Source organism: Microcaecilia unicolor, chromosome 10, assembly GCF_901765095.1.
Source record: "Microcaecilia unicolor chromosome 10, aMicUni1.1, whole genome shotgun sequence".
NCBI classification, from domain to species: Eukaryota; Metazoa; Chordata; class Amphibia; order Gymnophiona; family Siphonopidae; genus Microcaecilia; species Microcaecilia unicolor.
This window is the reverse complement of record NC_044040.1, coordinates 137,480,266-137,504,421: the sequence shown is the minus strand read 5'-3', so window position 1 is coordinate 137,504,421 and position 24,156 is coordinate 137,480,266. Positions and strand designations below refer to the sequence as shown.

The following is a 24,156-nucleotide window of genomic DNA, read 5'->3' as shown; positions in this document are numbered from 1 at the left end:
CGGTCCGCATTGCTGCTACTGGGCCTCTTGACACTGGGAACAGTAGTGCATCGAGTGGATCTTCACATGTCTAGACAACAACTGCTGTGCAGGGCCCCTGGGACATCAAAGGATTTGGCACCTGAGAAGCATCATCGTCGAAAGGACCACTCCCCATCCAGGAGGTGCTGATGCATCAGTCCCCTAGCAACCAGGACCCAGCTCCCTCCTCGGCCCCATCAGTTGTGCAGCCTGTCTTGGAGCTGGCACTCCAACCTTTCCCGGTGTCAGCCCTCAAAAAGTGTATCCAGGCCTTGCTTCTCGAGCTGCTGAATGGTCTCTTGCAATGGTGTGCATCGGCACTGAGGGTGTTTGCACCTATCCTGCCACCCGTTGCAGCCCCACTTGGCCCTCAGCCTGCGGTGCAGCCTCCGATGCCAGTGTCAACTGTCACGCAAGCTGGTACCCCACTCAACTTGCATGCGTCAGTAGGTCAGGTGACATCTGATGCTCATGCTTATGTCAGAGCTGAGGTCTGCGCATCAGCCCGGGAGCAGAGAGGATTAATAGTAACATAGTAAATGACAGCAGATTAAAAACCTGAACGGTCCATCCAGTCTGCCCAATAGTCACACTCATTATCAATTCATGATCAACAATTAATGTAATATTACATACTTGATTATGGTCTTTCTGTGACGTTTCTGGGACATAGACCATAGAAGTCCGCCTGGCCCTATCTTTATGTTCCAACTGCTGGAGTTGCTCTCGAAGCCCACTCCAGCCTATTCATCTTCTCACTTGCAGGTTGCAGGACACAGACTGTAAAAGTGTGTCCAGCACTGACCTCATGTTCCAGCCACTAAAGTTGCTGTCTAAGCCCTTTCCAGCCCATCCTAAACCAGATTGCCATATATGAGTTATAGACAATACAAGTCTGCCTGGTATCGGTCCTAGTTCATCACAGCCAGAGTCGCCATCTAAGCGTCACATGACACATCCACACACATGCAGCCATTTAAGCTTAGGTTTTTTATAACTTCCATTTTCTAATTAGAGATCCTCTGTGTTCATCCCATGCCTTTTTCAATTTTATCACCATTTGTGTCTCTACCACCTCCTTAATGGAGACTTTCTGCGCTGTTAAAGCAAGGAAAAGGAAGAGGAGACAGAACTCAAAGAACTTTGTACTCGGTAGGTGAGAGGCTGGCCCAAGTGCAGCATACACTTCCATGGAAACCCCGCAGGAACTGCTTCCGTCCCCGCAGGAACTGCTTCCGTCCCCACAGGAACTGCTTCCGGCCCCACAGGAACCCCACAGAACTGCTTCCGTCCCCGCGGGAATCTCATGGGTTCCGCAGGATTCCCGCAAACCCCGCTCCCATGCAGCTCTCTAATCAGCCTCCTCATCTAGGAGGTCTTTTGGCAAGTCGAGAAGGGGTGCCTACTATTCCCAGAGACGTAGGTACGCCACCGCCTCTCGCCAGCCTGCTCAGGCTCAACACCAGTGCGTTCGCTCTCAACAACCGCATACGCCTAAGGCCCCTGCTGCTCCCCAGTCAAAGCAAGGGACGAGCTTTTGACTGGCTCCAGCAGAGCATAGCCGCTATCAAAGTGTCTGTCCCGGATGACTTGACGGTTGGGGGAGGCTGAAGATTTTCCACCAAAAGTGCCCCCCTTATATTCTTCAACCAGTTGGTTCTCCAAATAGTCCGTCTCAGATACACCCTACACATTGGCATCTGAAACCTCCAAATTGCCCATCGAGAGCTCATTATGTCACCTCTCAGCACAAGCAAATACTTTCAGAGAAACTCTCAGCCCTTCTGAAGGCCCATGTAGTCAAGCCAGTTCCACCAAAGGAGGAAGGGCAAGGATATTGACTTGGCCAGTTATGTTTATACTGGCCAAAAATAAACTGGATATTCACTGCCGGTCACCGGAAACAGCCTGGCATTGAATATCTAGGCTCAGAGCGACTGCAGGAGGCAGCCAGTCTAACTCCTGCACTCTGACTATCAGCCCCACAGACTTTAGGACAGTTTTGCAATCTATGGTCCTGACAGGGATAGTAAAATTAGTCTTTACCTGATAATTTTTTTTCCATTAGTCCCAACAAAGCAATCCAGAGATGAGTGGCTTATGTCCCTCTACCAGCAGGTGGAGATAGAGAGAATGCTAGAGCTCTGCATTAAGGTATCCTATGCAGCAACCTCACTTTCAGTATGATCGATACCAAAGCAGTGAGGAAATCAGGATACCATGCATCAAATGCCTGCCTCTGTCACAAACAGGGAGAGAACCAGCGGCTCTGTGGCCAAACAGCCGCGGTCTGTAAATAATGAGCACAGGTATGCATCTTGAAACAGAAGGAAAGGGCACTTTGAAACAAGGTAAAAAGGTTTAAGCTATGTGAGCTGGGGACTCATGATCTGATAAGACATTCTTCCTTGCAAACAAGCATGGGAAGTGAGTAATGTGGTTTGGCAGTTGAAGGAAAACAGAATGATCTTTGAGGAAGATAATTTGTTGAACTTATGTGAAGCATTGTTTAACATAAAGGATATATAAACCGTTGAAGCACAGTATTACTTCGGACAGACAGTGGCAGAAAACACTTAAGTGACAAGAGGAAGTGCCATAATAGCATTGTGAGGCTCAAAGCTGAGGGAGAGAAATATGTGGAAGATGATAAGGATAAAGCTGAACTGCTTAATGATTATTTTAGCTCTGTGTTCATGAATGAAAGACCAGGGGTAGGGCTGCAGAAAACAAAGGCTAAAGGTGATGGATGTATAGTAGACCAAGACCCGTTTACATAGGACTGTGTTCGTGAGGAGCTTGCCAAACTAAAAGTAGACAGAGTGATGGGGCCTGATGGGGTACACCCAAGGGTGCTTAAGGAACTCGGAGAAGTTCTGTCAGCTCCACTGACGGACCTCTTCAATGCTTCCTTAGAAACTGGAGTGGTCCCGGTGGACTGGAGAAGGGCGGATGTGGTTCCTTTGCACAACAGTGGAAGGAGGAGGTTGGGAATTACAGACCTGTCAGTCTGACCTCGGTGGTGAGTAAGCTAATAGAAACACTTCTAAAGAGGAGGATTGTGAGTTTTCTTGAACTACATGGAATGCGGGACCCGAGGCAGCATGGCTTCACTAGTGGCAGGTCGTGTCAGACGAATCTGTCTTCTTCGACTGGGTGACCAAACAATTGGATGTGATGTGGTATACTTGGTTATCAGCAAAGCTTTTAACACGGTTCCACACAGGCAACTGATAAATAAATTCAGTGCCCTCAGTATGGGACCTAGAGTAACTGATTGGGTTAAAACTTGGTTGAATGGTAGGAGACAGGGTGGTGGTAAATGGAGCTTGCTCTGAAGAAAAGGATGTCGTTAGTGGAGTATCGCAGGGATCAGTCCTAGGGCCGGCTCTTTTTAACATCTTTGTGAGCGATATTTTATTTTGTTACATTTATACCCCACATTTTCCCACCTATTTGCAGGCTCAATGTGGCTTACAAAGTACCGTAAAGGCATTTGCCATTTCGGTTGATAAGAAATACAAGATTGTGTTGAGGTCAAATGAGGTAGAAGTGAATCAGGCATCCTGGGGTCGAGGGGAAAGAGGAAAGTAAATTGTCCAGTACGAACATTGATTATCTTGTGTTGCTGGGTGTGAGGATTTATGTTGGATCGGTGGGATAAGCTTTTTTGAAAAGGTGGGTTTTTAATGATTTCCTGAAGTTTAGATGGTCATGTATTGTTTTCACTGCATATGGGAGTCCATTCCGTAGTTGTGTGCTTATGTAAGAGAAGCTAGATGCATAAGTTGTTTTGTATTTTAGCCCTTTACAGTTTGGGTAACGTAGGTTTAAGTATGATCATGCTGATCCGAGTCTGCTTCTAGTTGGTAGATCTATGAGGTCTGTCATGTATCCTGGGACTACGCCATAGATGATTTTGTGGACCAATGTGCAGATTTTGAAGATGATCCGTTCTTTGACTGGGAGCCAGTGCAGCTTTTCTCAAAGGGGTTTAGCACTTTTGAATCGTGTTTTTTTTTACCATATATCAGTCTAGCTGCTGTGTTTTGGGCGGTCTGGAGCTTTTTGTGAGTTGTTCTTTACACCCCGCATAGATTCTGTTGCAGTAATCTGCATGGCTTAGGACCATTGATTGTGTTAGTTTACGAAAGGTATCCCACAGGAAGAAAGGTTTTATTCGTTTGAGTTTCCACATTGAGTAGAACATTTTCTTTATTACAGTTTTTACTTGGCTCTCGAGAGTAAGGTTGCGGTCGATTGTGACTCCGAGTATTTTTAGGCTGTCTGAAATGGGCAGTGTGTGTCCTGGGGTGTTTATGGTTGCAGGTTTGTAGCTGTTATGTTGAAGTGAGAGGATAAGGCAATGTGTTTTTTCAGTGTTCAGTTTCATTTGGAATGAGTTTGCCCAAGAGTCCATGGTGTTCAGGCCATCGTTGATTTCATTGGTTATTTCAGTCAAGGCAAGTCTGAAGGGAATGTAGATTGTAACATCATCTGCATAGATGAATGGGTTAAGGCCTCGATTGGATAAGGACTTTGCCAGTGGGATCATCATCATGTTTAAGAGTATTGGTGATAATGGTGATCCTTGAGGTACTCCACAGGCTGCTTTCCACAGTGGTGAAATGTTTGAATTTGATTTTACTTGGTATGTTCTGGTAGTTAGAAAGCCCTTGATCCAATTGAGTACATTTCCAACAATCCCGAAGTAGCCAAAGAGTCTTAGTAGTATATTATGGTTTACCATGTCGAATGCGCTTGACATGTCGAATTGAAGGAGAAGTACGCTTTTACCTATGGCTATTTCCTGTTTGAATTTGGCCAGGAGAGTGACTAGGACAGTTTCGGTACTAAGGTGGGATCGGAATCCTGATTGCGGAAGGGCTGTCTGATAAGGTTTGTGTTTTTGCGGATGATAATAAACTCTGCAACAGGGTGGACACACTGGAGGGTGTGAATGACATGAGGAAGGACCTAGCAAAGCTAGAGGAATGGACCAATATCTGGCAACTAAGGTTTAATCCCAAAAAATGCAGGGTCATGCACTTGGGTCGCAAAAATCCGAGGGAACGGTACAGTATAGGGGGTGAAGTGCTTCAGTGTGCGAAGGAAGAGCGGGACTTGGGGGTGATTGTGTCTGATGACCTTAAAGCTTTCAAACAGGTAGAAAAAACGAGGGCCAAAGCCAGAAGGATGCTTGGGTGCATAAAGAGACGCATGCCCAGCAGAAAAAAAGGAGGTGATAGTGCCGTTGTATAAGACTCTGGTGAGGCCTCATTTGGAGTACTGCTTGCAGTTCTGGAGACTGCACCTATGGAAAGATATAAACAGGATGGAGTCGGTCCAGAGGGCGGCTACAAAATTAGTAAGCGGTCTTGAATGCAAAAATTATAGGGACAGGCTTATGAACCTCAACATGTATACGCTGGAAGAGAGGAGGGAGAGAGGAGACATGATAGAAACGTTTAAATATCTCAAGGGCATTTATGTACAGGAAGAGAGCCTTTTTCAAATGAAGGAGAACTCTGGAATGAGGGGGCATATGACAAAGTTAAGAGGGAATAGGCTTAGGAGTAACCTAAGGAAGTATTATTTCACAGAAAGGGTGGTGGAGGCGTGGAATGGCCTCCCGGTGGCGGTGGTGGAGTCTAGGACTGTTCCAGAATTTAAAAAGGCATGGGATAAGCATGTGGGATCACTTAGGAACAGGAAGAATTAGGGGTTACAGAGGATGGGCAGACTGGATGGGTCATATGGCCTTTATCTGCCGTCATGTTTCTATGTGCAGCTGCACTGATTCTCCCAGGAGAAAATATTGATTATATCTGTACCTTTATATCTGTACTTTGGTAAGTAAATAAACTAAATTGCTTTTCTCATACGTGGCCTTCCTTAGTCTTTTATCACCTCAAATTGTGGGTGGTTGGTACATAGTAATTTGGGTAATTTGGAATGGTGGTAAAAAGACTAGCATTTAAAACAGGTCTTACTCCCGTACTATCCTTCCATTGAAGAGACGTCCAGAGGAGACAAACAACAGCTCCAATAATTTGAATCCAAATCTAAAAAGAATGACATAGTGTGTGTATGTCCTCCTAAAGAACAACAAAGGACGGGCCTTTGGACTGATCTGTTGGGACTAATGGAAAGAAAAGAAAATTATCAGGTAAGGACTCATTTTACCTTCCATAGCGTCCCACAGATCAATCCAGAGCAGTCCGCAAGTGGAGTGGGACCGTAGAGCCAGAAGAAGCACCGAGAGGCACTGTCCTGCTAGCCCTCAGAAACAGGGACAGGAAGAGCTGCGAGACCCCAAGAGAACTTGCCATCACAAGAAAGCGCCAGAACCTCCCTCCAGTGCCAAGAGAAGTGGCTCTGACCACAGCCGAAAGGAGGGCAGGCTCAACCACCATAAGGAAGAAGACTCTACAACCAAAGCAGGCACAAGACCTCCCAACAAAAGAACAAGGAAGGCCGACGCCCAGAAATGAAGGAAGTCTCAACTTACCGAGACAGAACTACACTGGAGTCCCAAACCGTAGAAGAGAATCTGGCCTCCAGCAGCAGAAAAGTTGCGCCAGACTGCAAAAGAGTAAAGTTCAACAGCCAGTGACAGAGCAAAGCCTGACCAGGATCGAGAGCTAGCGACTAGGTCAGACTCAACAGACCGAGGCAACGAATGCTGTGCCAGCCAGAGCCAAGCAAGGAACAGCAGCCACAGCAGCAGAGCAGGCCAACCAGAAACAGTACCAGGTTTGACATAATTTAAACAAACAATTGCAACTGGCAACAGTGTTCTCCTCTTACAATTCGACATGTCCAGGGCGTTCGACATGGTTAGCCTTAAATTATTATTGAACATCCTAGAGTACTTCAGGATTGGAGGAAACGTGTTGAGTTGGATCAATGGCTTCCTAACTGCAAGAACATACCAAGTGACATCAAACTCGATTACATCATGTCCATGGAAACCTGAATGTGGAGTACCCCAAGGTTCGCCGCTATCACCAACACTTTTCAACCTAATAATGATGCTACTGGCCAAATCACTATCTAACCAAGGCCTCAATCCATACATCTATGCAGACGATGTCACGATCTACATCCCGTTCAAACATGATCTAACAGAAATTACTAATGAAATTAAACACAGCCTCCAAATATAATGAACTCATGGGCGGATGCATTCCAACTAAAGCTCAACTCAGAAAAAAAAAACAATGTCTTATCCTCTCATCACAATATAACACGATCAAACAAACCACTATAAACACCCAAGACTACACCCTTCCTGTTTCGGACAGCCTGAAACTTCTGGGAGTTACAATTGACCGAAATCTCTCACTAGAAAGCCACACAAAAAATATAACAAAGAAAATGTTCCATGCAATGTGGAAACTCAAAAGAGTTAAACTTTTCTTCCCAAGGGATATATTCCGCAGCCTGGTACAATCAATGGTGTTAAGCCACTTGGATTATTGTAATGCCATTTACGCCAGATGCAAAGAACAAATCATTAAGAAACTCTGAACTGCCCAAAACAATGCAGCCAGACTCATATTTGGAAAAGTGAAATACAAAAGCTCCAAACCCCTAAGAGAAAACTTACACTGGCTCCCACTGAAAGAACGAACTGCAATCAAAATCTGTACCCTGGTTCATAAAATCATTCATGGCGAGGCTCTGGTATATATGTCAGACCTCATAGACTTACCAACCAGGAACACAAAAAGATCAGCATGCATATTCTTGAACCTCCACTACCCCAGTTGCAAAGAACTTAAATATAAAACAATATATGCATCTAGCTTCTCCTACATTAGCACACAACTATGGAATGCACTACCACAGGCCTTAAAAACAGTGCACGACCTAACAGCCTTCCGGAAAGACCAACCTGTTCAAAAAGGTATATCATAATGAGCTATCATAAATGACCTACCACCATAACTCTACCAAACCAGATAAAACCGAATTCTCTACACCTGATCGCTTCAATCAATTTTCACCAATGAACATTAACGCATCACCCCCTTATTTCCCTTGCCTGAAATGAACTGTCTATCCAACATACTTTATAAGTTACTTCAACATTTTTTAACTTTAATGAATACTATTTTGTATTTCTCAATCCGGAAATGGCGATCGCCATTATGGCATAATGTTAAGCCACATTGAGCCTGCAAAATGGTGGGAAAATGTGGGATACAAATGCAATAAATAAATAAATAGATAACTGTCAGGAAGAATACCCGGCTTACCTGCCAAAGGCGTAGACTCGAAAGCAGGGCAACTCACAGCCCAAAGCCAGACAGATAACTAGAGATGGCCTCCAGTGTGACCTGCTGCAAGAAGGCTAGGTGCACCTGCCAGAGATTGAGCAGGACCCAACAGAGGAATCAGATGCGATAGCCCAACATGAATCCAGACATGACAGGTCAAGAGGGAGCCCGGCCCAAGTGCCAAAGATGGAGCCAGGCTGAGGCGCCAGAAAGGAGCCCTATGCAGCAGAACAAGCCTTGACCACCAGAGATGGGGAAGGTTTGAGAGTCAGCGGCGGAGCAAAGCTTGACTCCCAGAAAATGGAGCAAAAAGCAACCTGCCAAAATGGGTCAGGTACCACTGAAAGCAACTGAGCAATGCCCGAACTCCAGAAAAGGCGCAAGGCTAAGCATTCCGAGATGGAACGCCAGTCGACACCCAGGGACGAAGCAAGGCTTGACCCTATGAGATAGAGCCAGAGCAAGACCGTGAGTCCAAAGTGGAGCGAAGTTCGGTAGCCACTTCTAGAAAAGTTGCTCGACCCAGAACCCAGCAACGGAGCCATGTGCCACCACGTGAGGAGGGTGCAACCCGCAGAGGCCCGCCACCCATAAGCGGGTCAAGGCTCAGCAGCCAGGGATGGAGCAAGGTTCGATGTACCGAGAGGTGCAAGGCATGGAAATTGAGACAGGGCAAGGAGATGCAGAGCAAAGCGCGAAAGCCAAAGATGGAGCAAGACTCACAACCTGTGACTGAGCAAGGCTTGGCCCCCAGCGAATGAGCAAGATAAAACTGCGCCAGGCTCAACGTCCAGAGGCAAAGCACCGACCAAAATCCAAACACTGGACAAGGCTCGTCCAAAGATGAAGCCATGTTCGACATCCAAAGACGGAGCAATGCAGTCGTTGAAGCCTACCAGCATAACATCAATAAGCGAAGACCAAGTATGCTGGCCATTCAGCTAGCAGGAAGCTGCTACCGTGCCACGTTGTGAAATCATGCTGCCACAACACAGACCACAAGTTGTCACAATACGGTCACTAGTATGTTCCCAGGAAGCTGCTCAGAAACAGCCTACTGGAAGCTGACATAAGCACTAAAGGGAGTACAATCAGGATGCTACCCCACTATGGTGAGAGCCGTACCGCTCAACTAAGTCTGCAAAAAGGTGGCACCCATACTTTAGAAAATTCTGCCACACAGGTTACCAAGGTGCTGGCAAACCGAGCTACAGGAATGCCACAATAAACCCCTATGGATGCTACCAGATCACAGCGTAAATGTTATGACTGGCGTGTGAGCCCTTGTGCCCCGACTGAGCACGGCGAAGATGCCCGCACTCGGTCAAGCAGCCAGACAACCCCTTGCTTCACCTGCACTTAGCCACTATTCCCCTGGAGTTGAGCCCCTGGGTTCAAGCGGCCGGCAGGACTTCCGGAACCGGCGGAGTTGCATGACCACCGACCAGACAGGTAGTCAACAGACACAGTCCATGAGCCAGGAAAACAGTAAAGCTGAGATTAGTCCAAACACAGTCCAGGGTCAAAAGGCAAGCAGCAACACAACGCGAGGTCAGGAAACAAGCCAAGGTCAAAACACAGGACACTCAGGAATCAGGAAAGGAACACGGATGCAGACCACAACCTCTGCGCAGCAGAAGCCGAAGCACTGAAGGGCTGGAGGCAGTGCCTTAAGTAGAGGAGGAATTAGGCTAAAGCATATGCAGCTGAACCAAGATGGCTGCCCCCATCAGCAGAGCTCTAAGAACCAAATATGGGCTTCCTTCCTGTCCTCGTTAGTCCAACATGGCTTCCTGGGATATGATCTATCCAAGATGGCTGTACCATTGCTCTAAGTCAGATGACGGCTGCCAGACTTAGGAAACCGAAACAGACCTTCCCAAGACCGATCCTCGTCCTAGCCGGGAGAAGCGTCGTACAGGTGAGGGACGTAAAAGTAAAGTGTACCTCCAGACCAGAGTCTGTAAGAAGCTGGCAGTCACAGTCCAGAAGGCGCTGCTACCTACCAAGGTACTACCCTTAAGGAAGCAAAAGAGAGAGAAAGACTTGCCAAGGCACTGTGCAGGATACAGGGTAGCTAGCTGGAAGCCAGAAAAGAATGTCACTGTATAGCATTGTGATGGAAAATATTAAAAATTGCTTTTCAGTCTTGCTTTAATCGATAATACATTTTTAAAATCTTCTGTCTTTGACCCAAAAGTGACTTTCCTGGTACATCTCAAAGAACAGGCTGGAATGTAAGGCACATCTCAAGAACAATGTATGAGATAAGGCAGACTCAAGAACAATATATGAGATAAAGAACCTCTCAAGAACAGGATGGAATGCCTCTGAAGCCAGCTTGTGCAGGAGGGAGGCAGGGTATGCTTGAGGTTTGGGAGATAAACAGTGGTTTGTTTACCTGAACTGAGAGCATATTACTGAAAACTCATGTACATTCCTGGATAAGTTTTAGCTTAATAAAAAGGGTTTTTTTTTGTAGTAGAGCCTTGGGGCTCATTCTGTGGATGGACACATCGTGCAGAAAAGACTTGTTCCTGGTCATATGGAGACTTCGGGCTTTCGCTGCAACCGGCCTCCCAGCTGATGAGATAAGGGCCTGAATGATCTAATTCCTGACCAGTGGTGATGATGTATGTATGTGTGTGTATATATATATATATATATATATATATATAAATATAATCTTTCTTATTTTACTTTTCTATAGCCTTCCTTTAGTAATGTACTGGATTAGTGTGTGTATTTCTTAATCATTGTGTAGTTGGAACAATAATGGCTTATACACTCTCCAATTAAAGTGCAAATAAAGAGTTTAATTTACCCAATACGAATCTAAGAGAATCTGTAGTATATTAGTCTTTGAGCAGTCTGTGGTGATCAAGTGAGCAGGCTGCAATACCAAAGCAATACAAGCATATGAGGAGGTTGCCAATACTCAATCTCCTGCATCACAAAGAAAATTAGGATTCTGAACCCCCACAGCCCAAAATAGACTGATGCACTAAATACAAAATCGTGTTACTGAGATTATAGCTTCCCCTACACAGAAACATAGCCAAGGGAAAAAAAGGTAATGAATCCATGTGGAACCTAAGAGGGCAACGTCAACAGCCCTGAGGACTGTAGCAAATTCCAGAGGAAACCGCTGGGAGAGGAACACAAAGGGCTAAGTGCCCCAGGTAACCAGTGTTACTGCAGCCCAGTGATAAAAACAAAAAAAGATCAGTGCTGCAAATCCCTACCTAAGGGAGAACGCCCAAGAGCCAAAGAAGCTGAAAGCAGCAATATGAAACACTAGTAAAAAAAAGGCCCGTTTCGGAAACAAATGAAACGGGCGCTAGCCAGGTTTTCCTCGTAGTGTGTATGTTTGACTGAGAGTGTGTGTGAGAGTGACTGTGAGAGAGAGAGAGAGAGTGACCGTGCGATTGTGTGTCAGAGAGAGATTGAGACTGGGTGCTTGTGTATCTGTGAGTGAGTGTGTGTCTTTCAGAATGACTGTGTGCGAGTGCATATGTGAGACACAGTGAGTGTGAGAGAGACTGTGTTTCACGCAGATACAGTGTGTGTGTGACAGAGGTAGAGTGTGTTCCCCCCCATTCTCCCTTCCCCCCCCACTCTTCCCTTTCCCCCCCCTCCTCCCTCCCTCCTTTCCCCCCCATCTCCCTTTCCCCCTTTCCTCCCCTGTGTTAGTTCCAGAAACCCCTCCCTTGACCCCCCCTGCCACCTGTTCCCATCCGTCTGATTCTGCTCCTTCCCCGCTCGGCAGTATCAAAACAGCATTGCAATGTTCATAACGAATATACATACAACCTCACCAAAGTTTCTCTAGAATTCTCCCCCATAACATTGAGCTTACGTCCAACTCACACCTGGAAGGATGTGCATGTTTCCATGGTGACTTGCATGGTCCCGTGTCTGCACACATCTTTATTTGCATACTATTTAAAACAGAAGCACATGTTTAAATGTACAACGCAGGGCTGTTAATGTACAGCTTGCTACCTATGCCTCTTAGTGCCCTGACATTTGCAAGAAAAGGGTTGCAAGCCCTGTCTGCTTCAGTATCCCATGACCGCTGCTCAGCTCGCGGAGATAACCAACAGCAGAGATCGCTAGCAGCGCGGCGCGGAACGGCACGGCGCAGCCAGCGGCACGTGAGGGGCTGGCAGATTTCGGCCGAGCCAGCGCACACATGGTCACGTCATTGGGAGGCTGCGTGCCGGTCACTGTGCGTCACTGCCACTGCTGTGTGGCGTTGTCAGTTGTGGCCCGGGGGAGAGTGAGAGATACCGGCGGAAGCCACCTCCTCCTCTTTGCCCCCACCCCGCTGCCGCTGAGCTACCAGCTCTTACACGCACACCCACTTTCCCTCCCTCCCGTTTCCCTTCCTCCTAACCGTCTCCCCAGTGCGGCTGTTAAAATCTCCGTTCCTGTCTCTCTGTGCCCCGCAACAGCATTGCCAACCCCCTTTCCAGCGAACAGCTGTCCCCCTCTTTTCTCCGACGGCCCTGCAGCCCTCCTGCGCCTGTCTGTCCTCCCCTCTCCCACTCGCGCTGCACTGCAACTCCCCACATGGCTGCCTGAATCTTGACCGTGTGTTTTGCTCATTCTCCTCCATTGTTTCATTTCGCAAAGCGTGTGACGTTGTGACGTCACGTTTTGATGTCATCACGATGGATGCGAGGGTGGGGCAAACACTCATGGGCAAATTTTGATCTACACCACCACATATTTAGAACGTTAGGACTTGTGGAGGCTTCATTAGAACGTTGGAGGTGTGTTTTATATAGAGAGATGTGGGACATGCAAGACCAATGCAGCTGTGAGAGTCTTAAAACATAGCGCTCTAGCATGGTCCCCGATTTGTTTGGGTGTTTTTTGCGAGGAGTTCGGCAATAGGCATAAACAACAAAAACTCCCCAGAAATAATCCAGCACTCCAACAAACGGAGGAAGACCTAGGCAGAGCCTAGGGCCAAAAGGCAGACCTACCCTCTGTCTCGGGAGACCCAGGGTGAAGCCTGTGCCCCTGCTGTCAACCCGGAAAGTCAGGAACAGGAAGACCCTGCAAAGGGCTCCAAATCAAAGGAGGTCCACACAGCCACAGGGGAGCAGCATCTACTAACAAACAAGCCCTCAGAACTCGAAGGAAGAGACAGCACTCCTCCAGCCACTGGGCTCATCAGCCGCAGAACAGCCGTTAAGAGCATCATTTTTTTTTTTTAACCTCTGCCACTAAAATGGAAGTGCAGGCCACGACTCTCCAGCCACAGATGAATGCATCCAAGGACCTAGACAGGCCGGAACCCCCAAGGGTAGGTTCTCCCACCAAAGGGAACCAAGAGAAATGTGGACCGCCCAAAATCCCATATCACCAACAACCACAGGAAGACAGCGCGACCACCAATCCCCACGGCCAAATTTGATGTCTTGTTCTTTCTTTTTTTTTTTTAAACATTGCGGATAAAGGAATTCCCCAACAAGGTGCAGCGGAAAGGGGTGTCACCAAATGCCATTATCTCGGCAATAGCATGGGGCTGACAAGGATAGCATGGAAAAGAAGCACACATGCACTCCCAGTGCACCAGCGAGGGTGGCATGTGGCCAGGACTAAAGAGAGCCGAGGTCTGCGTTCTGTAACAAGCACTGCTCCAAGATGGAGCGTGCCACCAGAGCGCAGCCCGCCAAAAAGAAAGAATCTTGCTGAAGTAACAGCTGAACAACGCGGGATGGGGCCCAGAGCCAGAATGGCACAAGGGGAGCCAGAGGCTACCACAAGAGGGTTCCAACCGCTTGGGTGCCGGCAATAGAAGTTTGGGGTTTTTTTGTACAAAGGGCAGAGCAGCTGCCAGAATGGCTCTGAGCAACAAACAGAACAATGCCATACCGACCTATAATCCGACAGCCCAGAGACAGGAAACGCAGGTAACAAAGGGTGAGAGGAAATGGTGCAACTATGGAAGTCAGGCACATGCCACTACCAACACATAACTGGACCCACATTTTTTTTCTTAAGAGGTAGGAGTTTAGGGACTGTGTGGCAAATGAACAGCACAGGCCCCGATCTTACAGGTAGGTAATGCAGGGGGAGGGGGAGGAGGGAGGGAGGGACCTGGCACCACCTGGTGTACCCCGACTGGCATATCCACGCCAAGACCCCCAGCTCGACTGAACCCTGTGGGAACAGACCAGGAACAAGCACCAAACCAGAGCTGCACAAGCGATGTCCATCCACCTGCTCAGATAGAGAGAATACTGAAAGTAAGGCTGCTGCATAGGATACCTTATAGCAGATCCCCAGCATTCTATCTCCACCTGCTGGTAGAGGGACATAACCCACTCGTCTCTGGATTGATCTGTGGATGTTATGGAATTATTATAGTAATATGATTTATCTAGGATTACTCAAAAAATGGAAAAAAAAATCTTCCACAAAGAGAACAGAAACAATACAAGAGTGGAAGATGCCACACAACTGTAACAGAATCTTCGGCTAAGTAAATCAGGAGACAAGAGGCAAATGGTTCCGAAAATAAGGCAGCTTTATTGCTAGCAATGAACAGTACTGAGTTCAATCTCAGGATACTGTGTGTCAGAAATCACCTGACACTCACATTTATACCTCCCTGCTGGGCCTGCGCATTAGGCCCCTTATACGTCACAGTATGACATGCTCAGTAAACATTTGTAGTTCTTGTAGTTCTCACAGTACATATACACGTCATAATACTGAAATAATACTGGCAAAGAAAACGAAACTTATCATCCTGTTTTGCACACACACACACATAATCATACAATGCTTCTTTCACAGAGGAGATAAGACTCGTTAGGCTCAGAGACGCAGGATGGGGGTGGCAACACCCTCACAGGCTATCTATTCATGTGGCATCTACGTGCAGGCTGAATTCTGTGTGCAAGCCTTGGCAACTAAATGTTACAAGCTGTTTATCTATGCACCTGCATCCTGTCTCAGACAGTTATCTATCTAGCTAGCAGGAGCTGACAGTTTGTGGTTAAGGCACAATACGAGAAGATGCAAGTGTTCAGTAAACATTCAAGTATAGAGTATGCCCCAAAGAAGGCAAAGTCCATAAGTTGTATGCACAGAGCAAAGTCTATAAGTAGTCTGCACAGAGCTTGAGGTCGTCCTGCCAGTCTAGTGATGGCTGCAGGCTGTGTCCAGTGTTCACTTGTCCACTCCTACAATACCCCCCCTTTTGATACTTAAACATCCGTTCCGGTGGAGAGTATCACCTTCATGAGCCCTGAAAGGGAAGAGAGAGACACGGACAGTTAGCAAGAGGAGGCAATAAGAGAGCCCTAAGCCCTTGCGCAGCCGTTGGTTACTTCGCCAGGGTCGAGACGGAGGGTCCCTAGTGGATTCCCCCCCCCCCCTTTGTAGCCGGACTTGTGCTGTCACAAGGGTGCCGGCCCGTCGATCGCCTCGGGAGAAGAGACTTCAGCTTCATCAACATCGGATGGCGGTATGGGGGAATACATCTGGAGGGCCATGATGTGGGCGGCTGCACGCCGATCGGCAATAGTTTCCATGGTGGAACGGAGACATCTGAAAACAAAGGGAAGAGACAAGGGTATTAATAAACAGGACAACAAGAACAGGCCCCCCATGACAAAGATGCTCTTGAGGCTCCCAGAGGTAGGTAGCCAGTCGGTTAGGGAAGAAGTCCAATCCCAGGCACTGTTCCAGGTTTGAACAGGGACGTGGGCCAGCTTCACCATTCGGTCGGTGATATCCTTGATGACGCGACTCTGGTCGTCGATCCGCAGGCAACAGTTGCTGAGATTGAATTTGCCACACACCCCGCCCTCCTGGGCCAACAGGTAATCAAGGGCAAGGTGGTTTTGGTAAACCGCGGTGATCAGCTTGGTGTTCTGTCGTGCCAAGACGTTGAGTGCAAGGGCTGAGTCATTCGTGAGTATTTCAAGCACTGCCTGCAGGCGGATGATGCGATTCAGCATATAGACAGGGGTGCGGTATCCATACCTGCCATCCTCAGCCCAGGTGGCCGGACCATAATAATGAATTATGCGTTCCGGCGGCCACTCGTTGTCCTTCCAATCTCCTATCCGGACTTTGGTGTCGCGGGTGGACCGTCTCCGTCTGTTCCCGGGCCCCTGTTCCATGTAGAGGGGAATACCAAGTGTCTCGCCCACCCGAAGGGGCAGAAGAAAGAAGCTGGGTCGGACTGTGCCCAAGAGGCAGGTACCAAACCAGCGGGCCGGGAGCTGTTTGTAGGCCCTGCGGCCGCATATGTAATAGTAGCCTTCCGGGGCTATCCATTTAAGGGAGGCGTTACCCCCGTGTGTCCATGTCGCGTTCAGGGTGGGTTCAGTCCACATGGGCGTCGGTATGGGTAGGTCGTCGGTCTGGCTGCCATTGTACTGGATGACTCCCGTGCAGGCCGAGTCTCCAACGGGGACAGAGTATCGCTTCGAGGGGGCCCGGCTGGCACACAGAGTGCTTATAATGTTCGTTCTCAGTGCCCATTCATAAGGGTGCGGACGTTGCGGAAAGGTGATGTTAGTGGTGTTCAGGGCATCCCACATATGCTGGTGGACTTCCTTCGCTTCCCAGGGCCATTGCTCACCCATGTCGGTGCCACCGCAGACAAAACAGTTAGTAACTCCAAGGAAGAGGGTAATGTTCTCGGCCAGATTGAGGAACATGTTTCGGGCTTCAGGGGAAACGGGAAACTTAGTAGCTACTTCCACTGCGCGAGCGATTTCATCGAATACCTCCTGGAACCCAACGACTGTGGTCTGATAGTGCGTGGGAGGCTTTTCTTCGAGGCTCTGGCAGATGGTGATATAGCTAAGCGGATCCGACCCGGTGCCGTCAATGCCGAGGCCCCAGGTTTCTTTCCAGGGGGTTCCATGTCCTCTGAGAGACCAATCCAGGAGTACAGTGTTGCCGGGACCCCGACGGAATTCGCCAAGGCCGGTACATCCGGGATATCCTCCTCCCGTGTAGGCGCATACTCGCTTCCATCCGGAGGTCCGAGTGTCTGCCGCACATGGGAGCCAAGGCCAAGGGGAACCATATCTCCAATCTAGGGTAAGGGGACAAACATATTTGTGGTTGTCAGCATAAGACTTTCGCCAGCTTTGGCTGCCACACTTATGAGACCAGGGATGCTTGTCCATGGCAGCACAAACGTCAAAGGTGAGGGTGGCCGTAGTCTGTGCTCCGGCAACAAGGACGCGGGTTGAGTTAACGTAATATAGGATGCCATCTCCCTCGATCCCGGTAGACGACGTGATGATGCGCCCTCGATGCGATGGAACCTGGTACTGAGGAAGACCAACACTCAGGGTAACATTGTAGTATCTGGGGGCTGAGGGAGAATGGCAAACAGTGCGATTCTTATTCTCAAGGCATCTGTAGAACTGATGGGGACCATCTGGTGTAGTAATGACACATGAAGCAAGGGGATGACAATCCTTCTCCGGGGGCTGAGACTGGTGAATGAGGGTGGTGACTAGGTTATACCCTTCAGCCGTTCGGTGACGCACCAGGCGCAAACACTCGGTACAGTTCAGACTAAGGGCAGCCGGCTCCACCGGGACTGGGCTGAGGTGGAGGAGGAAGAGTAGTTTGAACATCATGGTTGGGGGAAGAGGTATCCGAGTTGTTGCAGCAGGAAGAGGACGAGGCTTAAGATGACAGCTCCAATAAACAATGAACCAAAGGCGCAGAATGTCCAAGGGCTAAGCTTCTGACTCGGCATGGACCTGTTTCACTTCCTCTTCAGAGTTAGTCGCAGAGGAGCGTCTGGGTGGCTGTGAGCAGTCCAAACTCTGGGTGAGCCGTCGGTAGGTGCAGCTGGCTTCAGCCTGGTCCAGTGTATCCACACGGGGCTCCCTGCAATTTTAACAGCGGTTGGGGTGGTTAGGAGAACAAGGGAGGGCCCCTTCCACTTGGGCTTCAAGCAGTCAGATTCGTCCCATTCTTTCACCCATACTTCATCTCCCACCCGAAACTGGTGTGTAGGGCTGGTAAGAACTAGGGGACCTACACTCTCAGTGTTCTGTTGGATGTCCTGCACTACCTCGCGTAAGGCCCTTAGCTGTTTTACTAGGGAACTCTCACCCTGTATCTGCAAGGAGTCGGGGAAGGAAGGCAGAGGTGGTGGCCTGGCGTACATCATCTCATAAGGGGTAAGACCTGTAGCTTTCGGTGTGCACCTAGTGGGAGCAGGTCGGGCCATTTGGCTTTGGCTTCTTGGCATAGTTTAGCAAGCTGGTTCTTCAGGGATCGGTTGGCTCTCTCCACTACCCCGCTGCTCTGGGGTCTCCAGGCACAATGTAGCTTCCAATCGAGGCCCAGTCTAGTACTAAGTTGCTGGGTCACTTCACTGGCAAATGCAGGCCCATTATCAGAGTTGATCTGTTTAGGGAGCCCGTATCGAGGCAAGATGTGGTGAATGAGTAAGGAGGTAACTTCTCTAGCCATCTCCGTCCTGGTGGGTACGGCTTCAATCCATCCGGTGTACGTACACACTGCCACAAGGACAGCCTTGTAGCCCCGGGCCGGGGGCATGTGCGTGAAGTCAATCTGGCAGATGTGAAATGGGCTGGTGCCCCGGAGGATGTGACCAGGAGCAGGACCTGATCCTGTCCGTGGGTTGTTCCGGGCACAAGTTGTGCATTGGCTGGAAGCATTCTTGGTCCAGAGGGATAGTTTGTTGACATAGTAGGTCTTCTCGAGCAAGCGTCCCAAGGCGTCTCTGCCCAGGTGGGTGCGGTTGTGGGCTTCCCTGACCACCGTCCAGGCCAGGGCTTCGGGTATCCATATTCGGCCATCCCGTAGTATCCACCATCCATTGCGCGATTCCAGGCCCTCTTGCCAGGCCCACTCTGTTTCTTGTGGGGCATAGATGGGGGCCTCTGTGGGGAGATGGACGAAAAGCACGGGGTCAGAGGAATGAGGGCGCTGACTTGCCCTTTTTGCTGCATCATCCGCCCGCTGATTTCCCCGGGCAATGGGGTCCGTCCGGCCTGTGTGAGCCCTGCAATGTATCACAGCTACTTTCTTTGGTTTCCATACAGCCTCGAGTAGTTGGCAGATCTCAGTGGCATTTGCGAGCCCTTTTCCCTCAGCTGTTAAGAAGCCTCTTTCTTGGTACAAGGCACCACCGTGTACCTGGAGGGTAAGGAAGGCATACTTGGAGTCAGTGTAAATATTCACAATTTTTCCTTCTGCCCAGAGGAGAGCCCTGATGAGGGCGATCAATTCGGCTTTCTGAGCTGATGTTCCGGGTGGCAGGGCCATAGCTTCGATCACATGATCCTCAGATACGACGGCATATCCAACTTTCCGGATTCCTTTGATCACTTGGCTACTTCCGTCCATGAACAAGGTGATTCCCCCCTGCCAGGGCTGGTCTTTGAGGTCAGGTCTACTAGAATGTACAGTGGCCATTACCTCTACACAGTCATGAAATGGTGGTTCCGGGGCCGGGAGAAGGGTAGCAGGGTTTAAGTTGGTGGTGTCCTGGATTTGCACCTCCGGGTTCTCGCACAGGAGGGCTTGGTACTTGACTAGTCGGGAGTTAGTCATCCATCGGGGCCCAAGACTCTCGAGCAGGCCGCGGATGGTATGGGGCGTAGTCACAAGGAGCGTCTGGCCAAAGGTGAGCTTGTTGGCCTCGTGTATCAACAGGCATGCAGCCGCAATGCTTCGAAGACACCCCGGCCAACCTCTTGCCACGTTGTCCATGCCCTTGGAAAGGTATGCTACAGGTCATTGCCAGGTGCCAACCATTTGGGTGAGGACCCCAAGTGCCAATCCCTTCTTCTCATCGACGAACAAGTGGAACGGTTTAGTCACATCTGGCAATCTGAGCGCTGGTGGGGCCATGAGGGCCTCTTTGAGGTCCTGGAGAGCCTTCAGTTCGTGTTTCTCCCACTGGAGGGTCTGGCCCTTGAGTTCAGGTCCCTTCAGCTTGGTGTACAGGTCCTGGGTCAAAACAGCGAAGTTAATGATCCAGATCCGGCAGTATCCAGCTGCTCCTAGTAGCGCACGCAGTTCCTTTTTATTGGCAGGAATGGGTTGGTTGCGAATAGCTTGGGTACGGGGTGTACCGAGCCTTCGGGTTCCTTCTCGGAGGCGAAATCCCAGATACTCGACTTCGATCTCACATATCTGGGCCTTCTTTCGGCTGGCTCGGTACCCTTGAGCTTCCAAGGTTTTCAAGAGGTAAAGGGTAGCTTCTGCACAATCCGTGCATTTTCCCGGGCTACCAACAGGTCGTCCACGTACTGGACGACAGGCCCATACTCGTCCTGGTAGATCTTCTTGGGCAAGTTGGTCACCGAAGAGGGTAGGTGAATTCTTGAATCCCTGGGGGAGCCGGGTCCATGTGTATTGCTGCTTACTCCCAGTCTGTAAGTCTTCCCACGTGAAGGCAAACAACTGCTGGCTATCGGCAGCAAGAGGGATGGAGAAGAAAGCATCCTTCAGATCAATGACACTATACCACTTGGTTTGGGCTGGCACTTGGGCTAGAATGGAGTAAGGGTTAGGTACGAGGGCAACTATGTCAGCCACCTGGTTGTTGACCTTCCTCAGGTCCTGGACGGGTCTGTACTCTGATGTTCCTGGCTTCTTAATGGGCAGCAGTGGGGTGTTCCAAGCAGATCTGGCCGGTTTGAGGACCCCTTGTTGAAGGAGTTTCTGTAGATGCGTTTGCATACTGTGTCGGGCTGCATAGGGGATGTGGTACTGTCCTTGGTTGACAATCTGGGCATTAGGTTTGAGTTCGACCCAGATGGGGATGGCGTTGACAGCAAGTCCGCCGGGGTTCACTTCTGCCCACACGCCGGGCACCCCAGCCATGAGGGTTCTTCTCTGCCGTGCGAAAGGGGTATCCTGGCAATAGCGGCAGTCGTCGGGGCCTGCGAATAAGGGGGCGTGCAGTCTCCATTCTTCTTGTACAGGGCAGATAAGTGTTACTGGCCGGTCTTCAAACTGGGCTTCTACTTCTCCCGTAGCCTTGAATCGTAAGGTGGCTTGGAGCTTGCACAGTAGGTCCCGGCCAATCAGGGGGACTGGACATTCGGGGATATGTATGAACTGATGAGACACCATCGTCCCTCCGATTTGGACATGGCGTTCCTTGAGGAGCGGGGCAGTGAGGGACTTTCCAGAGGCTCCCACAATCGGTATGGTTTCTTTCGTGGGAGGGGCTATGGCAGTGGTGATGACAGATCATTGGGCCCCTGTGTCTAATAGGGCCTTCATTAGTTGTGTCCCCACTCGGATTTCTACCAGAGGGTCAGTGGGGACTCTGCCCTCCCGGTCACTTCATGCGGGATAGCCCCGGGCCGCGTCAAGGGCCATTTGCCATTCCTGTTGTTCAATGTGTCCCCGGCCTCGGCCTCGCTGTCCTTGCCTGGGGCCTCGTGGGCGGTCGTCGTCCGCCCCCTCTCGATTCTGGTCTCGTGGCTTCTCCGGGCAGTCCGCCCACCAGTGCCCTTCTTGTCGGCAGTTGGCACACTGGTTCCGTCCTATGGGGGACCGCGTTCCTCTACCCCTTCGGCCCCTTCCTCTGCCGCGCGGTCTTGATCCCAGGCGCTCTTCCAACACCGCGGCCAGTACATCTGCATTCTCATGCATCCGTCTGCTTGCCTCTTTCCGAGCCTCGGATTTCTCTTCCTGATCGCGGTATCCGAACACGTGATCGGCTATGGCCTTCAGTTGGCTTATACTCATCCCCTCAAATCCTTCAGTCTTCTGGAGTTTCTTTCTTATGTCCGGTGCTGACTGGCTGACAAAGCTCATGACCACTGTGGGGACATTTTTTGGATCTTCGGGATTTATTGGGCTGTGTCTCCTAAACGCTTCCATCAGGCGTTCGAGGAAATCCCCTGGGCTCTCATGCTTTTGTTGAACAACGTTGTGAATTTTTCCCATATTAGTAATTTTCTGTTTGCCTTTCTTCAGGGCCGCCAGATAGGCCTGCTGGTATTGACGGGTGCGGGTTTGACCATCCTCCGTCCGATAGTCCCAATCAGGACGTGCGGAGGGCACCTCCCTTCTTAAGCGGTCTTCTACCTGCGCTTCGTTCGGGTGGGCCCTCCGGACCGCTTCCTCCATATTCTGTTGTAACAGGCGGCGTTCCTCAGTAGTCAGGATGTGGGCACTCAACTGCCGGAGATCACCCCAGGTTGGGTTGTAGCTGTATATTATGCCCTCCACCAGTTCTACAAGTTGTTCGGGTTTTTGGTCGTAGGAAGGCCCATGCACCTTCCAGTTATACAAGTCGGCACTAGAGAATGGGACGTGACTATAGACTGTTGACTCGATGGGCTGGCCTCCCGGGGTCGGAGTGTATGTTGTTGATTGTCGGATCGGAAACAGATTGGCGACATCTGCCCGCTGACTTGGAGGAAGGGTACTTATCGAGCTCGACTGGGGAAATCGGGTTATCGGTTTAGTAACCCTCTGACTCTTCCTGGAGGTTCCGGAGCCCGTTGATTCGGGAGTACTGGCTCGGGAAGTTTCTTCCGCGTCCGACTCTGGGCCGGAGGCCTCGGCGTTATTCTGGCCCTCTGTCAAGTTCGCGAGGTTGGGATATAGGGGACTGTAGGGAGGGGGCACTGCCTCCTCCTTGTAGGCCTCTACCGTACTGAGTATAGGGGCCGTCGGAGGAGGCTTTTCGGGATTCTGGGGGCCCTGAACTTTCCCTCGGATCTCTTTCGGAGGTCTTGGTCTTGGGAGGGTACTGGAAGTACTGGTAGTACGGGGCGTGGCCTCCGTGGTGGTAGTATGGGGCATGGCTTCAGTGATGGGGGCGCTCCCTACGGCCTTCGTGACGGCAACAGTTGCCGGGTAGTTGAGAATATTGGGCGTGGTATGGGCTTTCAACTTGGTCTTGCGACCCTTCCGTTGACTTATCACCATAAGGGTGGCCTTTTCCACCTTATGCTGGGCCCAGACCGGTGGGTTCCGGACTACATCAAGCCACCCTTCCACATATGGGATATCCTCGGGACAGCCTGGATTTCCCTCAACTTTAACCACATTCATGACTGCCGCCACTTTTTCATATTCGAATGACCCTTCCGGTGGCCAATCGACAAATCTCCCTAACCCGGGCCACATAAATTGACATCGCTGTATCATCCCAGCTTTACTGCATTGTTCCTGGTTGAACACTTCGCTAAAATATTCCGTCATTAAGTCTAACGGAGTAGACCCACCCCCGCCCATCCTAACCTGAGTGCCAAAGGATAGGAGACAGACAAAGGGGGAAAGGGATGGTGGAGGAGTAAGGGGTCTCGTTCCACCGGACACAAAAGGGTCAACAGCCGGCCTGACCGGAATGCGGTCGCCCGATCCGAAACTGCAGGCCCACTCACTCAACTTTCATACACCACAAGAAACCCTCCCGTTCGGTTCCTTCGCAGAGCCTAGTGGGTTTCGGGACCTAGTCCGTATTAGCCACTGGCCAAGAGGGTGATCAAGCCTCTTCTTCGACCCTTTACCGGGCTGGTCACTACCCAGAGTATACTCGCCTGTCCGCCATCTTCGGACGTGGCCTGTTGGCGCGCTTCTCTCCGGAGTTCGAGGCAAAAAAAAAAAAAAGAAAAGGTTCCTTGCCGGAACCACATGGCCCCACCGCCAGTCAGCCGGCGTCTATCAGCCCTTCTTCAGGAGATGGACGCTGAAATCAGCGGTGGCCACTTACCACCGTCTCGGAGGGGGGCAGATTACCCGACCCGACCGCGGCGGGGGAGGGGAAAGAATATAATCTGTTTCCCTCTATATACTCCTGGCTGGCTCGCCAGAAAATGTAACAGAATCTTCGGCTAAGTAAATC

The 24,156-nt window shown here is 50.0% G+C and overlaps 1 protein-coding gene across 1 annotated transcript; it reads right to left on the bottom strand.

Moving 5' to 3' along the window:
* Window positions 1-15,727: 15,727 nt before the first annotated feature.
* Window positions 15,728-17,938, bottom strand: ERV3-1 (endogenous retrovirus group 3 member 1, envelope). The gene has a single exon (XM_030215638.1). It carries the CDS (start codon window positions 17,936-17,938, stop codon window positions 15,728-15,730), a length of 2,211 nt encoding a protein of 736 aa, XP_030071498.1.
* Between the last annotated feature and the right edge of the window lie 6,218 nt (window positions 17,939-24,156).